The 27,635-nt window shown below is 49.5% G+C and overlaps 1 protein-coding gene across 1 annotated transcript in view; it reads left to right on the top strand.

The window, feature by feature from the left end:
- Nucleotides 1-21,765, top strand: part of DIPK2B (divergent protein kinase domain 2B) — a 40,242-nt gene extending 18,477 nt beyond the window's left edge. The window contains exons 3-5 of the mRNA XM_077889365.1: nt 16,698-16,871; nt 19,570-19,858; nt 21,347-21,765. Of these exons, the coding sequence (XP_077745491.1) occupies nt 16,698-16,871; nt 19,570-19,858; nt 21,347-21,687 (804 nt within the window). The 3' untranslated portion in view covers nt 21,688-21,765. The remainder of the gene's footprint in view (nt 1-16,697; nt 16,872-19,569; nt 19,859-21,346) is intronic.
- The last annotated feature ends 5,870 nt before the right edge of the window (nt 21,766-27,635 follow it).

Below are 27,635 nucleotides of genomic sequence, written 5' to 3' on the forward strand. Positions count from 1 at the left end.
ACTCTCTTAATAGTATCTTTTGATGAACTGAAATTCTTCATTTCAATGTAGTCCATTTATTCACTGTTTAAGATTAATGGCTTTAGTGTCCTGATTATCCCATGGTCATAAAAATATTCCTTTGTTTACTTCTAGAAGCTTCCATGAATTATCTCTCATACATAGCCCACTAATCATATGCTCTGATGTGCCCAGTTTGGTGTTAAATCCAATCAGTAAGTTCTTAATTTCGGATACTGTCTTTTGTATTTCTAAATGTAATCTGTTTTTTTAAAATAGATTCCAATTCTCTGTTGAAATTCTCTCTTAATTTTTCCTCTTTTCCCTTAAAAATCTTAATCCAAGTTACTTTGACTTCCATACTTGCTAACTCTGGATTATCTCTTCTTCTCCTTCTGCTTCTGCTGGTTGTTTTCCTTTTTCTTGATAGCCAATTAGTTTTTCTTGCTTCTTCACATTTTTTTGGTTAATTTTTTATTGTACACTGGATTTTAAGGATAATACATGGTAGAGGTTCTGAAATACATTATCTTCCTCTAAAGATTGCTTTCATTCTACCAGCCAATTACATTGCTCACAGATTACCAAAATCCAGCGTTTCCCAATCTCAGAGCTATGAACATTTTGGGTCAGATTATTCTTTGTTGGGAGGATGAAGGTGAGGCTGTCCTGTGCATTGTAAGATGGTTAGCGGCATCCTTGGGCCCCACCCACTAAACACCAGTAGCATCACAACCTCCAATTGTGACAATTCAAAATGTCTCCGGCTGTTGCAGATCATCTCGTATGGAGCAAAATTGCCCCCCCCCCCCGCCCCAGTTGAGAACCACTGCCTTAATCCTGTTGAGGCTTGGTATTAGACTTTGTTCATGTAGATCTTCAGTGCTGCTCTTACTCCTGGGACATGGTCCTTGCTGGTAGGACATGATCCTTACTACTGGAGTGTGGACTTTCTGAGGTCCCATTCAAAGCCCAGCGTGCTAAGATGTCCGGCTCAGGCTCCGGCCTCCATCTTGCCAGCAGTATGCAGCCTCTGAAATCTCTTTTCAGGAATACAGCCTTCTACTGTGGGTCTCTGCTACGCCTGGAGTCCCACTTGCTTCCATGCAGCTTAGGAGTTGGCAAAAGACTTGACAGGCACTTTTACATGTATTTGAGGGGCTCCTTCTCTGTAGCTCTCTCCTTGATAGGACCCTGCCTCCAAATACCAGCTACTCTGGAAGCCCCATAGTGTTTCCTTTACCCAGCAAGACTTTGCGCTGCAGCTTGGAAAATGCCCTTGAGGGATAAATAGTATGAATATGGGGCTTGGCTCATGTGCATTCTTTTTCTCAACAACCATTGCCCTGTGCTGGTCGTGGTCCAGTGCCCACAAACCGTAATTCTATGTATTTCATCCAGGTTTTAGAGCTATTTTATGACAGAGAGATAAATCTGATAGCAATTGCTCTGCCATGGCCAGAACTAGGAATCTCAGAATAATCTACTTTCCAGGAGACAAAAAAAAACTGGTCCCGTTGCACTCATATTATCCAAATACTAAATACAGCTATTAAAGCCATCTTTCCGGCTTTTGAGAATCTCACCTTACTCTTAAAGGATTCGGCATTTTGGATACTATTTCAAGGCTGAAGGAAGTGCAGGGAATTCCTGTGGCTCACAGCCTGGCAAAAATGCGAGGAACCAAGCCTGGTGTGAGAGACAGAGAAGAACGCGACTTAATAACACACTTACAGCAGAGCAGAAAGACACTTTCTCCAGAGTACATGGCCTTGGTTTCTGTTCTTCTGGTCTTTGCCTCTCCGATCAGCAAGGTGCTGCTTGAGGGCAGGGACTGCTTCTTATTCATCAGTGTCTTCCCTCACAGGTGTCTGACATGGAGTAGACACCTCACAAATATTTGGGAAATGAAGAAGTGATAGAATGAGTGCAAGGATGGGACATCATTCATCACTCACTGTTCATGGCTTCTGGGTGACTCTCAATCCCTACCAGTGCTAACTACCTGGGCAGCTCTGGAGGCCATTGGATTTCAGAGTCTCTGAAAGTCCTGACTTTCCCCAAAAGAACATTGTTACTGGCTTGACCCAGGTGTTAACAAGTCTGAAAGCATCATGGTTCCCGCTCCTTGGAATATGACTCTTTTCTTTAAAAAAAAAAAAATTTATTTACTCATGAGAGACACAGAGAGACAGAGACATAGGCAGAGGGAGAAGCAGGCTCCCCAAGGGGAGCCTAATGCAGGACTCGATCCCAGGACCCTGGGATCACGACCTGATCTGAAAGCAAATGCTCAACCATGAGCTACTCAGGTGCCCCCGAATATGACTCTTGATACAAAAGATATCTAACGGATTCGAGTGAGGAGGGATGGTGACGCAGTCATCCATTAACATTCTCTAGAGCTTGATCTCGCCACTGTTACCTTGGAAAAGAGACAACTAAAGCATTTTGATCCAGGGCAGGGGAGGAAGAAGTAGATGGAGAGCCTCTTGCTCAGAAGAAGAAGGGGTGACTCCTCCAAGGGGGTTGCCTGATAAACTGGGCCAAGCACTTCTGAGGACCGTACTTCAAAGGGAAAGTGAGGCACCAAAAGACCAATTGCCCTCCCATCACTATTTCTCCTGGGGTCAGCAGTGCCTCTCTATCGAGAGGTTCTGGGAAGGTCAGTGGTCCAGGGTGACCTTGCATCTAGGGGCCCCCAAAATGGCACTGGATGTGGTAGAGACCTTTTGCCCACCATCATTCAGATTCAGCAGGTGCTCATTTACATGTGGTACTTTCCAATTCTGGTGACGAGACAGCAGAAGCACATATGCTTTTGGTAGGGAGTGGAGTTTCTAAAACATAAATGACTTTTTTGTATTAACCAACAAATACAACTACCTTCTAGTATTTTGAAATTGGTGTCTTCTTTTCATCCTAAAACGACAGTCCTTTGCGAGGGCTCTGGGTCTAGGGAACTCTATATATGAAGCCACCTGATTTTTATATGGCCACATGGCTGCAGTGATATGGGAAAAGTCACAGGGCTCACCCCATTCTTAACATTCATTGTTTTGGGGTCCATCTGATCTCTCTGTCCTCCCTGAAGTCCCTGTAGTGAACAATCTGTGGCCTCCCCTTTTAGTTACATGTTTAAACTTAATACCTCAAGCCCTCGAGGCTCTGGAGGCCATCTTGCCTGAGCACATTTTCCCACAGGAAGTCCCCGTGACAGATCTTCCCTCTGCGTAGACCTCCCAGCTGTGCACAGAGAAGTCTTCCAACCAAGTCCTTCTACACAGAACCCTCGGCACTTCCCCGTCCACTGATGTGGCAGGGCACCACTTCTGGCCTGCTTCAGAGAGCCCTGTGACCTGCCTCCTCTTCCCCACCTGTGCTTTCCGAGACACATCCTCACCCCGGCCACCTGCCACCACCAATCCACTCCTCCCCCGCCCCCTCCAAAAAAAACCCAGGTCCCCTTCCTGTTCCATTTTTAAATTTTATTTTTAACCATCAAAGTAACATATATTCATTATAAAAAAGAATGTCTAAAGTCTCTATATTTGAAAACCCATAAGCCCCTCCCCGCCTCTGGTTATCTCTCAAATAAAAATGTCTTTAAAAAATAATAAAAGAATTAAACCCATAAGGAGATAAAGGGGGAAAAAAATCACTTACGACCTACTGCCCTCCCGGAGGCAACCACGGCAAACACATTAGAGCTCTTCCTTCTAGTCTCTTTTCTAGCCGTATTAACTTAATTAAAAATAAGTTGGGGTGACAAAACATGAGAGACACTTAACTCTGGGAAATGAACAAGGGGTAGTGGAAGGGGAGGTGGGCAGGGGGTTGGGGTGACTGGGTGATAGGCACTGAGGGGGACATTTGGCGGGATGAACACTGGGTGTTATGCTATATGTTGGCAAATTGAACTCTAATAAAAAAAATAAGTTGGAAGAATTATAAGGTGAATAAGTCGAATTTAACCATATGAAAAATTCAATATATGTAATGTTGCTCGTTCCTCTGTCACTTAGTATAGCATCACGTATTCTCCCCTATGTCATTAGCGAAGAGAAAAGTTGCCATGAGAGACACAAAGAAAGGCCAAGGTGATAAGGCAGCTTTGTCAGGTGTCACTTTGGCTGGGCTGAGCTACATTTCCCAGAATTCCCTTTCCTGTTAGCTTCCATTTCCAGGAGGCTACAGAAAGATTTCACTGGGAGTTACGGAGGGCAGAAGGGAAGCAGCGACCACGTTGTAGCTCCCACACAGCGTGCCCTCTGCTGGCTCCCCTTGCCCAGGTGAGGCTGCAGCTGGGCCTGTGGCTGTTCTCTCTTCCTCCCTGGAGCCTCGTTCAGCTTCTCTGACTCCTGGGCTACCTTTCACTCCACACCAAAGGACCCGGGCTTCTGCAGGTCACCATAACATCAAGCTCAAGGGCAATAAGATCTGACAAGGGTTGCAGTCCATCCTCGTGGGCTCCAGTCTGTGCCTTTGGGTTCAGCCTTGTCCTTGGTCTTCCCTCGCCTTGCCTTCCCTGTTCTTGTCTTGCCCTCCCAACAGCCTGCCTGTGGACTTCATCACAGAGGGGCTGGTGAGAAGAAGCCTGGCAGCCCCTCCCCCAGGCAAGCACAAGGCTACTTTGAAGGTTTTCCTGACAACCTGGACTCTGTCTGAGCTTCCCTGGACCACAGGACCTTTGCACAGCAGCTCCTACGGAAGGTTCTGCAAGCTTACGTGCACAACTGAGTTGTCAGAAGCACTGGCGTCCTTCTTCTGATTAAACAAGAAAGGTGGGGGTTGGGGAGCCCAGCAGCCCATAACATGAAAAGGCCCAGTGGAGAATTATGACCGGCCTTGGCATACCTGATTCAAAATGACAGACCTTGAAATCACGTGTCCCGTCCCTCCCAACTATCGGCTCAATTGCCTGCCACAAAGATTATTCCATCTGCCACAGTGAAAATCTTGGAGTAGCTCACAAATTCCGCAATGGCAAGGCTGGGCGCCCCAGAATGGCAGAAGATGGAGGAGAAGGTGGGAAGAGAGAAAGAAAGAGACTCCAGCAGGAGGACGAAACGAGCCACCCCTCCCATAGGCACGGTCATCCAAGACGTTGGCTACCCCCATGGGAGAGAGGCCGTGACTGCTACCCAGTGAGCTCTGGCTGCCGGAGTTTTGACAGCAAGGAGCACAGGGCGGCAAGGAAAGGAGTGGCCCTGACCACAGCTTCTGCTCACACACCTCCCATAAGTGACACTGTGGGGGATTCAGCGAAGGTGGTCACCTGCGCAACCACAGCAGATGCACGTCTTCTGAAAGCAAACAGCCACTTGGAACTTATTCAGGGATCAGAAGTTTCAGGGATCAGAAACCACCTGGCAAACAATGAAAGTTAAAGGGGGGATGGTGTGGTGCTGGAAGTCCATCCATCTGGACCTTACGGAAACCAGGAGGTCCTAAGGCACCTACTCAGCCCATCTCCGCCTGCGGGGCGGCATTGTTGCTCAGCCCTGTTTTTTTCTGGATGTCTGCCCCATCACCGTCTCGGCGGGCCGGATCTCCCTGTGCGGTCATGCTCCCGGCTCCTCCCCAATGCGACAGGACATTACCCTTCCTGGACGGGCCACCAGCTGCCCGGCTCAGCCTCCTGGGAGTGGGGGTCGGAGCAGACACCCCGAGTGAGTGCGCTGAGCAAGGACTTGCTTGTTAAGGACCTCCTGGACGCCCACACCGGACTGGGAGCTGAGGAGGTTACAGAAGTGTTGTTATTCAACGTCCCTGTCCACAAGGTACCAGAGAGCTGAGGAGGGATCCAGCACACACAGCGCGAGGACCAGACTCCAGGAGAGGGAAGGAAACGAGGGCATGGAGAGGCCAGGAGAGCTGCTTAGAGGACGCGTGAGCTGAGCGGGACACGAAGGATGGGCTGGGGGAAATGTCCCTGGCAGATCCTCCGAAGAATAAAAGAAGAGCATGCCGGGCAAGGATGGAGAAGTGAGAATAAGGTGTAAGTGTAGAAAGTAGTAAGTGTCAAGTCCCACGACCACGGTCTGTGTCCACAGCAGTGGGTGGCACTGCAATGGCAGGCCCAGGAGGCAGGAGTTCTCAAACCTGAGCCCGCATAGGAATCTTCTGGAGGGCTCGTTAACACAGGCATGGCTGGGCCCCAGGTTCCAGGGGTTCTGATTCAGCAGGTCTGGCGCAGGGACTAAGAATTTGCGTTTCTTTTTTTTTTAAGATATTATTTATTCATGAGAGACACACAGAGAGGCAGAGACACAGGCAGAGGGAGAAGCAGGCTCCCTGCGAGGAGCCCAATGTGGGACTCGATCCCAGGACCCCAGGACCATCACCCAAGCCGAAGGCAGACGCTCAACCACTGAGCCACCCAGGCCTCCCAAAATTTGCATTTCTAAAAGAAAAGTGACTTGAGAATGAGGGATCTATCCACAAATGGGCTTAAAAGTAGCAGGCAGGGGAGATGGACAGGGATACACAGTGGGGCCCTGGGGGGGCTGTATAGCAAAAGTGAGGCAGGGCTGTACACACACCACACCTGCTGGTGAAGAGAGGGGGGACAGGACACAACCAAAAGGCTCTGCACCTGCTACAGGGGGGAAGGCAGTTCTTGGGGAAGCGAGGACGCCTGGGATCCAGGCCCTGTACTTGAGGCCCAGGACGACCAAGGAGCGAAAGCAAACAGAAGCCCTGCCCAAGGAAAGGACGTCACCCAGAGTTTGAGGCCCTGCTTTACATGGAAGCCAGAGCTCTGCCAGAACCGGGCCTTCCTGTGCCGGGGAAACATCTGATAGCCGTCACCCTGCTCCGTGCCACCAAACCTGTTTCTTTCCTTTTCTTTCTTTTTTTTTTTTTTTCAATTGAATGTTGTGTTCCTGTCTACACAACCTTCCCGGGTATGTTACCCACTCAGAGGTGATCCAAAGCAAACCAAATTCTGGACCTGCTCCTGGCTCATTTCCTGTCCCTGCTTCTCCCCTTCAAGCAAACGGTAGCAGAGACAAACCTCCTACTGGGGGGATGGGGTGTACAATAAATCCACCACCTCATGGATTTCAAAGCCAAAATGAAATGATGAGAGGGCCAACTATACTGTGCGAAGTTCCCTCCATTCTCTGTGCCAATTACAGTGAGTGGCTGAGGATGAGCTGTGCCTGTAAAGGAACATAACTGAGAATTATGAGGACATTTTTAAATGTCTAAAATTTGGAGCCCAACATAGGGCTTGAACTCATGACCCTGAGATCAAGACCGAAGCTGAGGATCATGAGTCGGACACTTAACTGACTGAGCCTCCCAGGCACCCCTAGATGCCTAAACTTTTTGAGTCATCCAAATGGTTTCTCCCAAATAATCACTGCGGCAACCAGCACTTGCAGAATGAAAAGTTAACAAACCAAGAAGCCTCTAGTTGGGTCCGGCTTCCAGGTGAAAAAACAATCAGAAAGCATTTCAGTAAAAGGGGGTGGTGGTGGAAATCCGTGTACTGGAGGAGGAAAGAACTGCGAGCTATGTCTCATCATAACAAAAACCAAATGGATTTTCCTGGTTTTGAATACAATGCAGCTTGAAGAAACATTCTGTAACTTTGGACTTAATTATCCAGAACAACCAGCACAGTCAGTGAGTCATCATTGTTTTAATTACGACACACTGATTAACTCTGATACATAATTAACCTAAACCCTGCTTCGTAAGCATATTTAACAACTGAATCATGTAACAGGTGTTGGGATGTGTAACCAGAAAGTCAACTCGGAGGTTTATTAGCACTCAAACTTTCTCTTTCTCCCTGGGTGCCCGGAGGGCTTGATGACAGTAAATTCACTAAGAGTGACACTCATTTGTTCAAGATTTCCCTCAGCCCTCCAAATCCAGCCGGTCAGGGCAACTTTCTCACTGGAAAAGCTGACTTCCATCCATCCTTCCCCCTAGTACATACGCCTATTCATGCATCCCCACACAGAACCCTGGCAGTAGCCTCTGTGGGCAGTAACAGGAGCTTGTATTCACTTTCACACTGTACGACTCTATATTGTTTGAATGTCTGACAGTGAACATGCACAGAGTGCACAGGATGGCCCACTTTGGAAGCCTCTTCCTCCAAGTGCATGGAAAAAAGTGCACCGGTTAACCCTTCTGTATGAACAGTGCGGGCCCGATCCGTTGATGGGAAAGATAGTGGTGATCCTTGAAAAGGTTAAAAGGGGAAATAAATGGGGACCCCTGAGTGGTTCAGCAGTGGAGCATCTGCCTTCCGCTCAGGTCATGATCCCAGGGTCCTGGGACTGAGCCCAGCATCAGGCTCTCTGCTCAGAGGGGACTCTGCTTTTCCCTCTCCCTCTGCCCCTCCTCTCTCTCTCTCTCTCTCTCTCTCGAATAAATAAAATCTTTAAAAAGGGGGAGAATAAATAAAAAGGGGGGGATAAAGTGACTTGAGTTAGCACGTCTGCTGTATTTAGCACGTGTGTCATAATTTGTGAACATAAAATATTTGTTTGCCTTATTTTTACGGTCTGTAAAGCCTTCGAAGAACAGATTCTGAGAAGTGAAAACTAATTCTCATTTCAGTGTGAAGCTCTCCATTGGCCAGTTGACTATGCCCTTGGCAAGAGAGGTGAGCCCTGAATCCAACTGTGCCTTCAGCGATCTTCACAACCTCAGATTGCTGACTTCTAATCTTTAAGAGAAGAGCCACCCTTCTTGCCCTTAGATTGTCTTTCTGAGAGAAGTTAGGGTTCTTTCTTCTCCACATTTATTTCCATCGGAGCAAGTGCTCAGATATGTTCAGTCATGGTAAATCTTTGTCTTCTGAGCAATATTTGCTCTTGGGCAACAGCCCAAAGTCATCCAGAAACAAGTGGGACGATTAATATGGGAAATGAGCTCGGGGCTAGGATGGCTCTAAGGGGCCCCAGCATTGAGGACTTAAAAGAGATCCACGTGCACACACACATTGTCTTCCTGAATCCTTCTGCCATTCCTGTGAGGTAGAAGAGGCACCATCACCTCCTTTTACAAGAGGAAGAAACTAAGTCTCAGTGGGGCCCAGATTCCAATCCCAACTCTTTGCCCTTCCTTGGTGCCTCAAGGAGGTCACCTTTCTGTGGGTTGCTGGGCTGCTTGGCTTCCCTGGGGTTAAGGAGCAAAGACTCAGCAAACCCACTCTCTCTGGCCTACAGCTGGGCCTGGAAGCTCCTGGAACCTGAGGCAACTCTGCCATCCAGCAACCATGCATCTAGCACTTCAGTCTCTCCTGGCCCCCATTCACCCTGGCTCGTGGCATCTCTGCTTCTTTCCACAGCTCTGCCCCATCTCCTCTTTCTCAGATGGATCCCACATCTAAATTCCAAAAGAAAGAAAAATCGGCTTAATTCTTCACTGATACCCCATTTGCACCAGGCCCCCTATCCCATTAAAGATGGCCTTGCCCTGTTTGGCTAAGCCATGGAAGGGGAGGCCTCAGCTACACGGGGATATAGGGCATGGAGAGTACCATGTTGCTTAGAAGACAAATCTATAGCATGGCAGTGATGACGCTAATACTGATGACAATGATTTGTGCCATTTACTGAATGCAAAACACACGCCTCTCACCATGCCAAGCCTTTTGCACGCACGTTCTGCAAGGCTCGTAAACTGGCTCTGTGCTCCATTCTCACAGAGATGGCGGAACAGGCAGTAGTGCGGAATCTAAACAATTTCTTCAGTCTTTCTACCATGTGAAGAAGGACAACATAGCAGCGTGACTTCTGGCACTATTTCCCGGCCAAAATAACCAAAGGGTCAATCCTAGTATCTTCACCCAACTCTGACCCAACACAAGAAGCATAAAAGTGGAGGCATCTAGAAGTCCAGTTCTCCTTCTGGTCCTGTTCCCCTGGGTTACAGCTTGAAGCCTCTTCTTGCTCCACCTAGGCATGAACACTCTTATCTCTAGCTTCTAGAAAAGAACAAGCATCTAACTCTTTTACATTGTAAGTCCCTGCAACGGAGTCACAAAATCGTTTGTCTAGACAATTTACCATCGATGCTTCTGTTCTGGTAAGAACCCTTTGTGTGAGGACACTGTTGGTGGCTGGTGATGTTTTTTGAGCCAACACACTCGAGAATGTGGGTAAAAAGCCAACCGAAGGTCAAACAGCACATTGGGGAAGTTACGGTCTTGTGTATTCCGCTTTCACTAGAAGCTTCAAAGGTGAGAGCAGGGATCCCTGGGTGGCGCAGCAGTTTATCGCCTGCCTTTGGCCCAGGGCGCGATCCTGGAGACCCAGGATCGAATCCCACATCGGGCTCCCGGTGCATGGAGCCTGCTCCTCCCTCTGCCTGTGTCTCTGCCTCTCTCTCTCTCTCTCTCTGTGTGACTATCATAAATAAATAAAAATTTTAAAAAATTAGAAAAAAAAAGTGAAAGCAAATCTAGATTTTGATCTCGATTGCTGTCATTTCCGCAATGAACGAGTGCTTGTCCTTTAGCGCCAGTTTACAATCTGTGTGTAACGTATCTTATGTGTTATATTAATATATTAAATACAATGTTAATAATTTATCAGTTAATATTAGTTAATGGGATGTAAACATTAATATGTAAATATTTTGCATAATGTATAATTATATATAACATAATATTTTATATGTGTATATATATACATATATAGGTGTATGCGTATATATACATACATATAAGCAGCTTTATTTCAAGGAATTGGCTTACGCGATCATGGAGGCTGCCAAGACCCAGATCCAGGGACTTCCAGGCAGGCCGGGAAGTGGAGTCCCCTGGGAGGGAACTGACGGTACAATCCACAGGCAGAATTTCTTCCTCCTCAGGGAAACCTTAGCTTTGCTCTTAAGGCCCTTCAACTGGTTGGATGAGGCCCACCCACTTTATCAAGGATCATCTCCTTTCCCTTATGTCACCTGACTGTAGTTGTTAACCACATCTACAAAATATCTTCACAGCAACACCTGGATTTTTTTTTTAAGATTTTATTTATTTATTCATGAGAGACACACGGAGAGAGGCAGAGACACAGGCAGAGGGAGAAGCAGGCTCCCTGCAGGGAGGCTGATGTGGGACTTGATCCCAGGAGCCCAGGATCACGCCCTGAGCCAAAGGCAGATGCTTAACCACTGAGCCAGCCAGGTGCCCCAACACCTGGACTCATGTTTGACTGAATAACTGGGCGCTATAGCCTGGCCAAATTGACACACAAAACATCATCCTACCCATTAAATTTTGTTGACTGATGTACAAATTGTTAGGGATCGTGGAGGAGGAGTGTGACCATCGCTCTCTGTACCCGCCTGCCACAGAAAGGCCCCTGTCGGGTGGCAGTAGAGCAGAGCAAAAGCCCAGTCGCTAGCACCATACTGTGAAGACTCTGATCTGCTGGCTGGTTCCCCAAGAGATTGGGAAATTAGAAGGATGAGGAATCCCGGCCGGCGTGGGAGGGGAGGGGAAACAGGGGACCAGGATTTGGTTTTCCTTCTGCCTCTTGTTGGAAGGTGCTGATTTAAGCTTGCTGCCCATGTTTGCAGAAGGGAGTAGTGACTTAGAAGCTCCAGAGCAGTGGGCCATTCCCAAAAAGGGTGTTATTTGGCTTCGGAATGAATCATGATTTTATTGAACAAATGTTTACTGTCCCAGTTCTGTTTGCCATTGGCCAATATAACTGTGGGCTTGCCCTTGGCCAGCACACACCAAACAGAACGAGATGGAGTCCCACTGTGTGAGCGGGACCTTGAGCAGCAGCTGCCTCCAGCATAAAGGGGGTGGGGGTACAAGGCAGTTTTAAAGCCTTTTCTGACTATAGTTCAAGAGGTGGCCCAGAACCCTCTCTGCAAGTATATCAGTTACCGATTGCTGTGTAACAAACAGCTTCAAAACTCAGCGGCTTAAAACAACAACAATCATTGGCTTTGCTCATAAATATGCAATTTGGGCAGGGCTCAGAGGGGAAGGCTCACCAAGTTCCACGAGGCATCAGCTGGGGTGGCTCACTGCAGCACCAGAGGAGCCATATTTCCAAGATGACTCTGTCACGTGGCTGGCAAGTTGGGGCTGGCTGTCAGCCAGGCTCTCCACTGGGGTGAGGATTGGGGATCTTGCTATCTCTCCATGTGGCTTCCTTATGGCATGGTGGCTGGATACAAGAGAGAGCCAAGGAGAAACTGAATCATCTTTCATGGCCAAGACTCACGGGTCATGTAGCACCACTCCTAGAAACGTGCCAGTCCCTAGACTCAAGTCACCAAGGCCAGTCCGTATTCCAGGGGAGGGGAATTAGACTTCACTCCTTGATGGGAGGAGTGTCAAAGAGTTGTAAACACATTTTAAAACCACCTCATGAAAATAAATAAATAAATAAATAAATAAATAAATAAATAAATAAAATAAATAAAACCACCTCATGGGGTGCCTGGGTAGCTTAGTCAGTTAAGCATCTGCCTTTGGCTCAAGTCATGATCTCAGGGTCCTGGGATTGAACCTCACATCAGGCTCCCTCTGCACCCCTCTCCCGCTAGTGCTCACTCTCAAATAAATGAATAAATAAATGTTTAAAAAATAAAATAAAGCCACTTCAGCAAATGATACCTCTGGTGTCCACCTTCATATGGGGTACTACATCTGACACCTCCATTTTCCTTGCCCCCATCCCTCATCCAGCCAATCACCAAGGCTTACAAATTCTACCACCAACAAATATTTTTTTTTAATTTTTATTTATTTATGATAGTCACACAGAGAGTGAGAGAGAGAGGCAGAGATACAGGCAGAGGGAGAAGCAGGCTCCATGCACCGGGACCCCGACGTGGGACTCGATCCCGGGTCTCCAGGATCGCGCCCTGGGCCAAAGGCAGGCGCCAAACCGCTGCGCCACCCAGGGATCCCATACCACCAACAAATATCTTTAAATCTTTTCACTCTCTCATCTCACACCAGGACCACTGCATCTTCCCGACTTTCCTGCCTCCATTCTTTTCTTCCTGTGACATGTAGGATTAGGTTCAGTTGCATATGACAAAAAAAAATCCAAATAACAGTAGCTTAAACAAGATCAAAATATATGTCTCTTTTACATAAAAGAACTGATACATAGCTGTCCAGGGCTGATGTAGTGGCTCTGTGATTCCCGGGAATCCAGGCTACTTTCATTTTGCTGCTCTACAACACTTAGTGTGCCCTGGTCCAAAATAGCTGCCTAAGCACCAGCCATTGTTTCCACATTCCAGCCAGGGGAGGGGGGGAAAAGAATGAAGATAGATACATCCTCTCCCTTTTAAGGATCCTTCTAAAAAATTTCTACTTATATTTCATTGATCATACCTAGTCACATTATGACACCTAGCTGCAAAAGAAGCTGAGAATGTCATCTTTATTCTGGGCAGCCATATGCCTCACTAACATCCAGGAGTCTGGAACTAGCAGTCTTGGACACATTCCCCTGAATCCATACACTGTGCTGCACCCAGAATCATTTTCCTAAAATGCGTATGAATATAGCACTCTCCTGTTCAAGGCCTTCAGTGGCTCCCCATCCCTTCTGGATAAAATTAAAATTCCTTAAAATGACTCCACTGTTCCGGCTATCTGGGCTTCTTCTCTGTCAGCTATTATAAGCGATATTTCACCTTTAAGCAGTACTAAGCTATTTGCAGTCTAGCATAGTCTCTCTCATCTCAAGGTTTACACAAGGTGTCCCTTCTGTATAGCATCCTCTCCCACCCTCTTTACGGGCTCACTCTGCCCACGCTTCAGACCTCAGCCTGGACATCACTCTCCTCCAAGAAGATTCGGAGGGGCCCGTGGACACGTTGTCATTTCATTTAGAATCAGAAGGATAAAGTGAACTCCTAGGTCCAAGAAAATGTTGGGATTTATCAATATCAATAGTACCTACCTCACTAGGTTCTTGTAAGAGGTGAACAAAAGAAGACGCTACATTTGAGGGGGCTTAGAAGAGTTCCTGTCGAATAATAAGTGCTCAGTAATTATCACCTATTATTGTTGTTGTCGTTATGGCCAGTTGGAATCCTGCCTCTTCCAGAGGTATTGTCACTTGAGAGTTGGTTCTCACAGAAGAGAAAAGATTACTTACCTCCCTCGGTCCCCAATGATTATCTGTAATGGTGGCATTTCAACCTGCCTGGGAAAGACTATCAGAAGCAAAGAGCTGTTCTTGAAGCTTCAAATCACCTTCTATGGTCTCCACCTGGGTAGTCTATGCGGCCAGAGGTATAAAGGGGCAGGACTTATTACAGGGGAAACTGCGTGGACATTCACATCTAATGGATCAACATCCAAGTCTAACTGTCCTAGCTCGGGCTCCTATAACAGGGAACCACAGACTAAGCGGGTTAAAGAAGAGAAGACTATTTCTCACTCTCCTGGAGGCTGGGAAGTTCAAGATCAAGGTGCCAGCCAGTTGGTTCCTAGGGAAGCTCTCTTCCTGGTTTGCAGACAGCTGCCTTCTCATTGTATCCTCACGTGGTGCTCTCATGTTTCTTCCCATAAAGGCACTCATCCCATCATGAGGGCTCCACCCTCCTGGTCCAGCTACTTCCCCAAGGCCCCACCTCCTGAAACCATCGCCCTGGGGATTGCGGTTTTCAACATACGAATGGAGGGGGGCAGGGGAACAAACACGCAGTCCATACCAGGTTCAAATCCCGAATCCAACCCTTACCTACACTCCGCAGACTTCCAATTCCTCGGTTGCAAAAGGAGGCTCATAATGGCACCTACATCGTGGGTGCCCAGGAGGATTAAATGAGCTACTGCATGGGAAATCCACAGCCCAGTGCCTGGCACATGGTGGGTTCGTGCCCTCTCCTCCCATCTATATGCACTCCCAAAGGATGGAGCACACATGAATTGGACACTCACAGACTCAGAGGTGCAAGCATGGAATGTTCTTTAATTTTCTCTCCCTGAGCTCAGCTCCTATGCCCTCACCCCTCTGGGGAGTACGAAGTGCCATCCAAACACTTCCAGGCCACCTTGGCCACATTTCATCACTTCAGAATTTGGACCAGCCCCCTCCCTACCTGGGGCTCCCTGGGTACCCCGGCCATAGTGGTTCAACAAGCATCCACACTGGCTTCTGCCAGTTGGTTCCGATCCTTGTCTGGGAGCGTATGTGGCCATGGTCTAGCTGTGACCCTGTGGTAGAGTGGCCAGCTCTCTCGGGTTCCCGATTGTAGCTCCAAAAACTCCATGTCCCAGGAAACCCTCAGTCCCGGGCAAAGCGGGATGGTTGAGCATCCTACCCCGAGAGCCTATGCATGCCCTCGGCGACCTCCACGACGCTCAAGACTTCTCAAGGCGCCCAGTGGCCCTTCCACACTCTGGGGTTCTGGCTGGGGAGATGGACGGCGCCAGGCTCGGGGGTCCAGGGCTCTGGAGACTAGCCCTCGCCACCTACCCCAGGCTCGCAAACACCATCTCCAGATACCTTCGGGCACACTTTCTGCCCTGGGTCTTGTGTTCTTGGAAGCCAGGCTCTAGAACTGCGAAACCCTCTTCTCATCCACAAAGCCTGACTCCTGCTATCAGGGTGATTACTGGCTGTCACCACCATTCTCTGAGCCGGGACTTGAAACTTTGTCAATTTAATAAGAGTGGGTAGCATTGCTTACGCCTTGCCAGACACCCTTCTAGTATTTTACATCTAGTAGCTTTTGAGATCCCTGTGATCTTTTAGTGTGCTGTTACTGGCACCCTCGCTTTAAACTGTAACCCTCAAGAGATCCCTGGGTGGCTCAGCAGTTGAGGGTCTGCCTTTGGCCCAGTGCGTGATCCCAGGGTCCTGGAATCAAGTCCTGCATCGGGCTCCCCGCGGGAGCCTGCTTCTCCCTCTGCCTGTGTCTCTGCCAATATCTCTGTCTCTCTCATGAATAAATAAATAAAACATTTAAAAATAAGTAAATAAACTGTAACCCCAAGTTCAGAGAGACTCGTAAGAAACTTTTCCAAGTTCACACGGCTAGCTGGTAGGGATGGAGCTGGGGCTGAATTCTGGCTCACTGGGGCCCAGGGCCCTATGTTTAATCATGTTTCTTTTATTCTATTAGTAAGTTGGGTTCATTGTCTTCATTCAGTGTGCAGAGAAAGGTACAGGGGCGGGATGGAAGGTCGTGGAAAATAAACATAGGTTCATACCTCCCGATTTTATCCCGAGAAGAACAAAGCGGCACACATGAAGATGCTCAGGTGTAGCATCCCAACTGCGATGACGGTGTCGTGATGTGGTGGGAGGTGCCGAAAAGGCAGAGGGCTGATCTGATTGATTCGGCCCGAGCCTGGCTCTCGGTGGAGAGGCAGAGTGGGGGTGCGAGGGTGGTGGAGACGCAGGTGCTCCAATGCTTTGAGCGCTTGCTGGGCTGCACCACCTGCCCAGTGCCCGCTTATCCTGCCCCTAGGATGGCTCAGTCCATTCCCCTTGGCCCTTGGGATCTCTTCCCGAGCCCCCAGCTCGTGCCTGCACAGCCTTACACTCCACCCTCGGATTGTGCTCAGAACCCCCCTTCCTGGCCTGAGGTCTCTTCCCAACAAGGTCCATCTTGTTCGCCAACCCTGGTGTCCCCCCCGCCAGCAGGGGCTGCTTGTGTCCCGTCCTGACACCCCCCGCAAGAGCTCAGCCTCCTCTCCCGCTCCGGGGTCTCTCCCCGCCCCCCTGCAGGGCCTGCCCAGCCCCTTCCTGCGCTGCCCGTCGCAGCGACTCCTGGACCGCGTGGTCCGGCGCTACGCCGAGGTGGCCGACGCTGGCAGCATCTTCATGGACCACTTCACTGACCGCGACAAGCTCCGTCTGCTCTACACGCTGGCTGTCAACGCTCATCCCATCCTCCTGCAGGTACGGAGCGACCCTCGCCCGGGGAGGGGGGCTCATGTCGGGCTCCAGGGGCGCCTTCCCCTTTCCACAAGCCTCGGGGCCACCACCTGGAGATGGGCACTGCAGCCGTCCCTAGAAAGGAGAAAAAGATGGAAATAACCTAGATGTCCATCGGGAGGGGAATGGTCAAACAAATGAGGATGCACCAGAACCTGGGGATGCACTGGTCAACGAGGCCATCATGATGGGATTTTTTTCCCCCACATCCTAAGGGTCAGGGAGCTCCCAGTGTGGGCTCAAAGGAAACTAGAAAATGGGAGGAAAGATTGGGTAAAGGAGGAGGGCAAGAGAGGAGAGAGAAAGAGGAAGAGGAGAAGGAAGAATAACGGGAGGGGGAAGAAAAGAGAAGGAAAGGGGAGACAGAAAGTGCAAGTAGAGGAGGAAGATGCCACAAGGAAGACACTTAGTATTTACTATCACAAGTCATCATGTGATTATTAATTTCATCATTTCAATTTAATTTTAAATATCATTATATATGTAATATACATAATCACTAATCTTTGATATACGGGATGTCTGGGTGGCTCAGCGATTGAGCATCTGCCTTTAGCTCAAGGAGTCATCCTAGAGTCCTGAGATCGAGTCCCACATTGGACTTCCTGCATGGAGCCTGCTTCTCCCTCTCCTCTGCCTGTGTCTCTGCCTCTCCCTCTCTCTCTCATGAATAAATAAATAAAATCCTTAAAAATAATAATAATCATCGATATACTAATTGTTATGTTACATATTTTATTCTATATTATTAATTAACTGATATAACTATCTTATATATAATTTCATTATTCACTAGATATAATTATATGATGCTTAATTACATAATTATATATAATTAATCATATATTATCAGTTGTTATATATAACTATATAATATATAATCAATATATATTAATTATTATATAGAACATATGTAATATATAATATAATATATCAAATGATATATAATAATCAGATTATAATATATTATAGTAATCAGATTATAATATATCATAAATATAGTGTATATACTACATAGCATATAATATTAAAGATTATAAATAATTAATATCATCAATAATTATATATATTGTCATATATTAATATGTATTATTACATATAATCATATAATGACTATATTATATACTATAATACCATTATATATTTAATAATATATTAATAATATGATGTGATCTATAATTATTGATGCATTAATATATAACTTCTGTGTGATTAATGCATATTTATTAGTATATGAGTAATTAATATATATTGATATATAATCAACGAGGTGCTCTTACTTATTGAGCACCTGCTATGTACTGGGTGTTGTGTTGAATGTTTTACATCTCCACAACCCCACAGAAATATTATTATGTCCCCTTTTCCAGATGAGGTCCGTGGGGCTCAGAGACGTGAGGTGACTTGAGCACAGTCACATAGCTCATGTCAGCAATGGGACCCAAACCCCGAGGTGTCCGAATGCAAGGTCCACACTCCAAAACGTGCCTCCTAACCACGGCATTTTAAACCCTAGAGAAGGAGAAGGAATTGCTGTGGGGGGGGGGGGGCGGCGGGGGTTCCCATCTCCGTTTCCCAATCCATTCTCCGTTTCCCATTGTTTCCCATCGCTCTGAGCTCAGTGGTGGCAGCAGAGTCCCGAGAGGCCCGGGCCAGAACCCTCCACCCACCCTGGGTCCCACCCGGGGGGAGCCTGGATCTGCCACCGTCCTGCATCCAGGGCACTTCATGGGAGAGGTCCCCGGTGGGCAGGGGAAGCAAGGGAAGGTTCTTCCCAGCAGGCGGGTGGGTTAAAAAGGGCAGAAGACCAGAGCAAATTGTTAGAGAGGGCGATAACTTCTTTAAAAAAAAAAAAAAAAAAAAAGAAGGAACGTAAGGAAAAAACAGTGGCATTTCTAGTTTCTGTCGTTTCCCCCGGTCCAAGGACACAGCGTGCTAGATACCGCTGCTTCAAGAAGCCGTCAAGGGAGGAGCAGCCAGGTTCCGACCCTCCTCTTGCGGTCACGAATCCTCGCGCGCCGCGCTCCCAGGAGGAGCCGGAGGGGCCGGAGGGGCCGGAGGGGCGCCGGCAGCGCGGCGGGGCCTCCCTAGATCAGGGCTGGGTAGGCAGCGGCCCATCCCCTGGTCCTACCCTCAGGGCCTCTTCTAGGCGGGGCGGGGGGGGGGGGGGGCGCTGTGGAATCCCAAATACCAGTCATATTTGTTGGACTCTTCAACTCTTACGATAAACACATTTCCCCGAATCCTGAATCCCGTGGAAAATCACCCTCGCTCCAGATGCGCTGCATGGAATTGGGAGCTTCCTTTAATGAACCCCTTCATGAACCGTGGCATGAGGGGCGCCCGGGGGGCTCAGCGGCTGAGAGTCTGCCTTCGGCCCAGGGCGTGAGCCCGGAGATCCGGGCGAGTCCCGCATGCGGCTCCCTGCGAGTGCCTCTGCCTCTGCCTCTGCCTCTGCCTCTGTCTCTGTCTCTCTCTCTCATGAATAAATAAATCAGATCTTAAAAAGGTGGACAAACGATGGCATGAAGGGGGCGCGGGGCACCGGCGGAGCCCAAGAGGTCAAGAGAGCCGGAGAGGCCGAGGCTAAGGCAGCGGGGGCAGCAGGGGGGCGCCGGCGGGCCTCCCGGCTCACCGTCTGCCACGGCCGTCGCCGCCCCAGGTCTTCCCGGGGGCCGAGGGCTGGCCGCTGCCCAAGTACCTGGGCTCCTGCGGCCGGCTCGTGGTCAGCGCCGGCACCAGCCCGCTGCGCGACTTCTACGCGGCGGCCCCGGACCGGGCGGCCGACCTGGCCTACCAGCTGCTCGGGGTCCTGGAGTCCCTGCGGAGCAACGACCTCAACTACTTCTTCTACTTCACCCACGTCCACGCGGCCACGTTTGGCATCTTTGACAACGGGCATCTGTTCATCCGGGACGCCAGCGCGTTGGGCGTCATCGACAAGCAGGAAGGTACCAGGGGAGGTCAGGGCGACAGGAGCCAGGGAGGGGGTGACCGGGCGGGCGTGGGGGGTGGGCCTTGGCGGTCTGCGCGTGTCACGTCCCCCTCGCTCTTTGGAGTCTGTGCTCCGGGGCAGCGTCCGAAGGGGAAGTGGACTCGGCCTTGCCCGGGGGGCCTCAGGGCGCTGCCGTGCTCAGTGCAGTCCGCGGGCCCGGACACCCGCTCCCGGTGCTCCTCCTCCGAGCCTTCCCGACGCTTCTAGCCTTCATCTGAAACTTCCAGAACTGGCTGCCGTCCATTTTGGCACCTTTGCTTTCTCTAGCGTCGTCAAACTAAAAACGGGTGGCATCGAATGTGGTATATGAGGGAAATCAGGGTTGGCGCCGCGCGCACTGGCTCGGCGGGTTCTAGAACCCTTTGAGCATCCCACCGCCTCTAGCGGTGACAAACTTTCTGAGCCCAATCACGGGACACAGGGTTTTCTTCTCTGATCCCCAATTTTGCTGACATGACAAGGCCTCTAGTTAAATCACACTGGCTGGTTTCCAGAGTTGCCTTGATTAAGAAGAATCCAGTCAGAAGGAACGAGGCTGATTCCAGAATATCGGGGCTACGGAGACCACTGCACCTGAGAGCCCCACTGCACCCCGCCGAATGCATATTCTGCAGCGCCTGTTGTTTCTCCCAACTTTGTAGTCCAGGAGGGCAAATGAGACCGGCAATTTCCTGCCCTCACTCACTCCCTAATAATAAATGACAGACGGCAGCCCGGGTGGCTCAGCGGTTCAGCGCCGCCTTCAGCCCAGGGTGTGATCCTGGAGACCCGGGATCGAGTCCCACGTCGGGCTCCCGGTGCATGGAGCCTGCTTCTCCCTCTGCCTATGGCTCTGCCTGCCTGGTTCTCTCTCTCTCTCTCTTTCTGTCTCTCATGGATAATAACATCTTTTAAAAATATAAAAATAAAAAAATAAATGAGAGAATCACGGTGTGGATGAGAGCCCTACAATTACAAGGCCGACTCCGGCAGTGATCCGTGTATTTTCCATGCCCGAGCTTCTCCTTCCATAGCACAGAGTCCCTCCCATGTTGTTCCCGGCGGGGACTACTGTGTCCCCAAGCTCTGAATCTCCTGATGAGGGCACCCGGGTAGCTCACTCAGTTGGGCCCCTTCTGCCTTTGGCTTAGGTCATGATCTCAGGATCCTGGAATGGAGCCCCAGGTGGGGTTCCCTGCTCAGCGGAGACTCTGCTTCTCCCTCTCCCTCTGCCCCTCCTCCTGTTCATGCTCACTCACTCTCTCTCACTCTCTCTCTCTCTCTGTCATGTAAATAAAAATCTTTCTTAAAAATTAAAAAAATTATAATAAATCTCTTGGTGATCAGAGATGCTAGGACACCAAACATTCACCCCGCAATTCTAATTAGTGGTCCACCCCCGACCCCCACCCCCGGCAAGAAGCCCGGGTTGTAGGGCACATAACATTGTCCATCTCTCTTCCAGGTAGCCCAGCGGCCGCCGGGGCAGCAGAGACTGAAGACGTCTTTAGCTGCCTGGTCTCCGGCTGCCAGGCCGAGCTGCCCTCCTGCTACACCGTCCCGGAGAAGCAGAGCCTGGTGCTCGTTTGCCGGCAGCTGCTGCCTCAACTTCTCCAGGGGAAGTTCCCCTCCCCGGTGCAGGACGAGATAGACGCTGCGCTGGCACAGTGTGGGGACGATGCCCGCCCAGACTCCGAAGTCCTGGGGGCCGCCCGCCGGCTGAAGGACCTCTTGAGGCCCCTGAGAACCTGTGACCCCAGATTCGCCTATCGCTACCCAGACTGCAAGTATAATGATAAGTTCTGAGGGGCTGGAGCCTTGCGGGCCTCCGGGGACAGCATCCTTGGCCCTCCCTGGCCGAGGCGGGTCGCTGCAAGGTTGACAGGAGCAGCTCTGTGCTTAGACATTCGGAGAACTGCCCCTTCATCTTCCCCGGGGAACTGAGCGACACCCCGACAAACAGGGGAGCCGTGGCGGCCCCTGCGGCCACAGCGTCACCGAGAAGAGGCTGGACGCTCGATGGGCCTCCCTGAGCCTCGGGGTCCTCTGTCCTCCACCGGACTCTCGAGTTAGTGAAAGAAGACAGGGCTGTGAAGGGCCAGGACGCGTGCAGGTGGTTACGAAGAGTGTTCCAGAAGTCTGCACAGACAGGACTAATGGGACAGAGCCGTGGCGGTGGAGGCTGGCGTGGAGGGAAGGGAGTGGGGAGGTGAGGCCTCTGGCCAGGACGCTGTCACACTCCAACCCAAGGGTCTGCCTTCCGGCCCCCTGCGCCCTAGCACTAGCCCTCCTGCCCTGCTCCCCACAGCGCAGGGGTGCAGGAGACCGAAGGCCGAGGAAGTGCATGGACAGGTCCACACTCTGGGTGCCCGGCGTCCCATGCGCTCGTGTGAGGCACCCCGTGGTGTGGTTAGAGAAGAGACCAGCGGTGGGCTGGGGACCAGTGTGTTCGTCCGGGACCTCTGAGAAGCAGGCGTTACGACAGGGTGAGACGGGCAAGGATCGTATTAAAGAAGATGCCTGCATGCAATGGGGGAAGGAGGTGCTGCCGGTCTGAGGCCCGGTGAGGGAGAGCAGGTCAGTGGGAGCATTCTAAGACTGGCGTCTGCGCTACCTACAGGAAGCTTCTACAGGCCTGTCAGGGTGTCCTGGAGGCCAGGCCAGCCACCAGAGGAACCCCGAGCCTTCCAAGGCTAGATGGCCTGGTGCACTCAGTGGTTGGCAGGGAACGCCCACGGGAAGCACCGCTCCGGCCTCATGGCACAGATGGATTTCAGAGTGGGGTGCAGGGCCTGCAGCCAGCTCTGCTCTCCCGTGCAGGACATGGCAGCCGCAGCCAGGGCCCCAGGCCAGCCCTGTCCTCCCTGCCGCCTCCACTGCAGGAGTGGAAGGAGTCTGAGAATTTTCATTCAAACTTGGCCTTACAGGTCATTATGTCGGTATTTTGTCAAGGTCAGCCAACAGAACGGATTTTATTCAACAGTTTGCTAGTTGTTTGGTATCAAAGGTACCTTGATACCTTATTTAGCCATATGAGATGTGGGCCTCCATGTGGATTCTTGCCATGGCCCATCAAGTCATAGTGGGGGGAGAGGGTTGTGGACCTTTGTCCAGCCTCCCTGTCAGCCCTCTCCCCTTAGGGACCTCCCAGGTGGCCTCCTCTCTTCTCCCTCAGAATCACCACTTTTAGGTCAGAATGCCTGACTTAACAGGCCTCATATTGCAGACGGGGTAACTGAGACCCAGGAGGAAGAACGACTTGCTGAGAGAGCCCACGATCCTCTTGCCTTGCCCTTTGGCTACTGATTCGCACCCTGTCCTACCCAGTTTGAGTCCCTTCACTCACATTTAAAGAGGGGCCCAGAAGAGTCCTATTCCCTTGTCCACTAGGTTGCTTGTCTTTGGGGTTTGCCTTTTGACTGCTCCAGACACTACCCCTGGGCCAACCATGATAGTGAGGATGGCAGGCCAAGATTCTGGAAGGGCGGGCTTGGGCTGCCTGAGAGTCTTTGAGACTGTTGCCTTCTGGCTGGGTCTGGAGAGGCGAGGATTGACCACCTTTCCCAACACCTTGCTTTCAGCCCGGTGAAACTGATTTTTGACTTCCGGCCTTCAGAACGATGGGAGGAAACATTTTTAGTGGTTTAAGCCACCCATCTTGTAGTAATTTGTTATGGCAGCCCCAAGAAACTGACACACACCCCCAACCCCCAACTCTGTCTTAGTGTCTGCTTCGAGAGAACCCAACCAGCAATATTCCCCAACTTCAGGCTATAGTGATGGCTTCAAAGGCCAGACCCAACCGTGAGGGAGTGTGTTTTGCCTCTGTACCCAGGGCTGCGGCTCAGATGATTCCATTTCTCCACTTACTAAGTCCCACGCCTCATTTAAGATCCTGTCTGAGTCCTACTTTGACCTAGAGCCTCATTTAAGATCCTGTCTGAGTCCTACTGTGACCTAGAGTGTTTCCTGACAGGCTGGCCTCAGTGAGCCCTTTCTGAATCCCATCTCTGTACCCCTGAATCATAGGTTTGTGCTCATTTAAGGCTAACCCTAACGGTATTCCAGAGAGATCTGTGTCCCATCCTGCCATCCAGCCTCGGGCAGCCTCAGGATGGTGGTGGAGTGGGCCCTTTGGGTTTCTCCACAACAACCTGACTGGGCACAGAGCAAGTGCTCAAAAAGTGTTCTTGCTATGATGAGTACATCCTTTAGCCCTTTTTGGTTGGTGTTTGTCACATACCATGTGCTCTAGGCTCAATGTTTGTGTCTCCCCAGAATTCTTTCGTAGGGGATCCTAACCCACTGTGTGATGCTATTAGGAGCTGGGGCCTTTGGGAGGTGATTGGCTTGTGAAGGTGGAGTCCTCATATATGGGATTAGTGCTCTTCTAATCCCAGAGAGTCTCCTTGCTCCTTCTGCCACGTGAGGACACAGGGAGCAGATGGCCATCTATGAGCCGGCAAGAGGGCTCTCTCTCAACACCAAATCTGCCGGCGCCTTGATCTCAGACTTTCGGGCCCTCAGAACTGTGAGAAATAAATGTCTGTTGCGTATAAGCCCCCCCGTCTATGGTATTTTGTTATAACAGCCCCAACAGACTGAGACATTTTGCTGGCCATATGCAGGACAGAGCTGCTTCCTTGAGAGTTTTGCTAGCTACTGCCTTTTTACCTGCAGAACCAGTGACATCTTTTGCAGGGTCTCGTGCAAAATGAAAATGTGGAGCCTCCTGTTCTTAAGATTCGCCAGACAACAGAGCATAAAATGAAGCACAAGCCCCATGAGACTGTGCAGCTTGCATGCCGGTGAAGCCGGCCTTGGGTGCCTGAGAAGTCCAATTTTTAACCTTGGCAGAGAGTGTTCCTGGGGTTTGCTGGGGTCTCCTTTGACCTCCACCACTAAGGGGATTGGGTGTGGGACCAGAGGTGATATACAAAGCCCTTAACAACCACCATGGCAAAGGAACCAATTTACAAGAACGCACTCCACCCACTGCAGCCATGATGTGGGCATAACCAGAGCCTGGAGGCCAAGTCTAACTCTTGGAATGAGGAAACTGGTTCAAGCAATTCTCTCAAAGTGACAATTTTTAGGTCTCTGGCTTCCCAGTCCTTCCCTGTAGCATCTGACTTCCTCTCGTCAGTGGTTCCATGAGCCTAAACATCTCCTCTAGGGTTAAAAAGTAAAGTTTGTTAAATAAATAAATGAATTTTGTTGGATTTGTATTCTTTTTGGAAAGATCTACATACAGCCCTGGAATCAGACAGACCTAGTGTCAAGTAATGATTCTGCTGATTCCTCTGCAACCTGGGCAAGTTGCTTAACCTCTTTGAGCCTCCCTAAAATGGAAAGGAAAGGATTTACCCTTGCAGAGTTACTGTCCTATTTCAATAATACAATGTCTCTCAAGAGCCTGGCACATAGAGGCATTCCGTATTCAAAGGCAAATACAGGGCAAGAACAGAGGGTCTCCTGGCAAAAAGCGTTCTTCACACAGCCCAGGAGAGTGCCACAGCCCCTGGGAGGCCCTCTGATCCCTGTCCCAAGACTCTACTCCAGCCCAGAGGACCTGTAAGGATGCTGCAGGCTGGTAGACAGTCTGACTGGGGCCAGTGTTAATCCCCTCCTGCTAACCAGACTCCGGGTTGATCATGAATGACAGTTGGGCAGCCACGATATTCACCTCCCCCAGCCCAGCCTTCCACTACACTCAGAAGGGAATCCTCCTCAAGCAGGTAATGTTGGGAGCCTTGGGAAGTCCATCCATGCTCAGTATTAAAGAGAAATGTGGACGCCATCGTGGTCCATTGAAAGCTGTTATTCCTTTGCCTATGTACAGTGATGTGGCTTTTCTGGCCACTTCAGGCCTGTTGCCCACAGATACTGGTGCAGCTGGGCCCAGGTGCACACAAGTATACTCCTCGTCTGTCTGCAGCTCTTCACGGCACTAAGAACAGTTGCAGTTGCAAGACATATGGGAGGGTCAACGGCCAGGCAGGGGGGCCGTGAATTTGCAGATACAATGACCCTCCAAAAGGCAACTTAGAGGAGCAGGCCAGCAGAGGGGAGCTGGGCAACCAGTTCAAGTGGCCTGCCCAGTGTAGGTCTTTGTAGGAGCAGACAAGGAGAGGGAGCATTCCCATCCCACTAGGGTGTCAGATCCTGCACCAGCCCCTCTCGCAAAAGTCAGCACATCAAAGTTACTTATTGCAGTGTTGTTTGTGATTAAAAATACTGGAAACAACTTTAGTGTCCGTACATGGAAGACTGGTTGAGTAAACCGTGGTATCTCCACACAATGGAGTGCTATGCAGCTTTGCAAACGAATGAGTAAGATTTCTCTGAACTGATATGGAATGATCTGCAAGATATACAGCTAAATGAGAAAAAATAAAAGCAAAACACACACACATTTAGAGGATGCTAAAGAAAGAAAGAGTATAGGGATGCCTGGGTGGCTCAGCGGTTGAGCACCTGCCTTCAGCTCAGGGCGTGATCCCTCGGTCCCGGGATCGAGTCCCACATTGGGCTCCCTGCACGGAGCCTGCTTCTCCCTCTGCCTGTGTCTCTGCCTCTCTCTGTGTCTCTCATGAATAAATAAATAAAATCTTTTTAAAAAAGAAAGAGTATAAGAAACATTTATGCATCTGCTCATTTGTAATACAAATATACATTACGTAAATATGTGTGTGTGTGTGTGTGTGTGTGTGTGTGTATTCACGGAGAGACAGAGAATAAACCAGAAGCTAATAAGATTGGTTACCTACAGGGAGTAGTGGCAATGGGGCAGAAAGAAGGGAGGAATGGGAATGGAGGTAGGGATAGGTAGGGGATGAACCCTCTCCGAGTATACCTTTTTGTATAAATGTGACTCTTAGGGGGCACCTGGGTGGCTCAGTTGGTTAAAGATCTGACTCTTGATTTCAGCTCAGGTCATGATCTCAGGGTTGTGAGATGGAGTCCCACATTGGGTTCCTCGCTCAGCATGGAGTCTCCTTAGATTCTCTCTCTCTCTGCCTCTGTCTCTCCCTCAGCTCCTTCTTTCTCTCAAAATAAATAAAATATTTTTAAAAATATGGCCCTTAGAACCATGGGGATTCTTCACACAAACCACAAATAAATAATTAAAATCCACCAGGATGTGGGTTGCACTAAGATATAATACAAATGACAACGAGTGGACTTAACTGTGTTACAAATGAATAAGATAACCACACCGAAGAACTAGAGTAAGTAACTTGAAAAGTAAGCATTTTGACTACAACAGTACAAAGCAGTATAAGGCTAAAGACAAAAAGAACTGCACACACAACTTAAAATGGTTCATTTTGTGCTATAGAATTTAACTTCCATTTAGAAAAAGAGAAGAGACAAAGAACCAAGCACAAAAAAATTGTGCTCTGGTTAGTAAATATTTTTCCCATGGGGATGTGGGTTAGCTATTCCAAAATTATTTTAACTGTTAACCAAATAAGTAAATACATTGTGGATAATGAGAGACAGGCTCTTACCATTGGAGAAAGGAGTTACAAGCAAGGAAAGAGGGAAGGCAAACTTGAACCCTTCAAGGGTTCAATTCCAGTTCTGGAGTGGGAGGTATCACTAAAAACACGGGATTTTTGCTATATATACACAAATGGATAGATATAGAAACAACAATGTGAGTGTTAGAAATATATTTCCCAGCTCTGTCTCTGAGAAGGCCTATAAGCAGTGACACCCCCACTACTTGGTGTCCAGGTCTTGGTTTT

Source organism: Canis aureus, chromosome X (assembly GCF_053574225.1).
Source record: "Canis aureus isolate CA01 chromosome X, VMU_Caureus_v.1.0, whole genome shotgun sequence".
NCBI classification, from domain to species: Eukaryota; Metazoa; Chordata; class Mammalia; order Carnivora; family Canidae; genus Canis; species Canis aureus.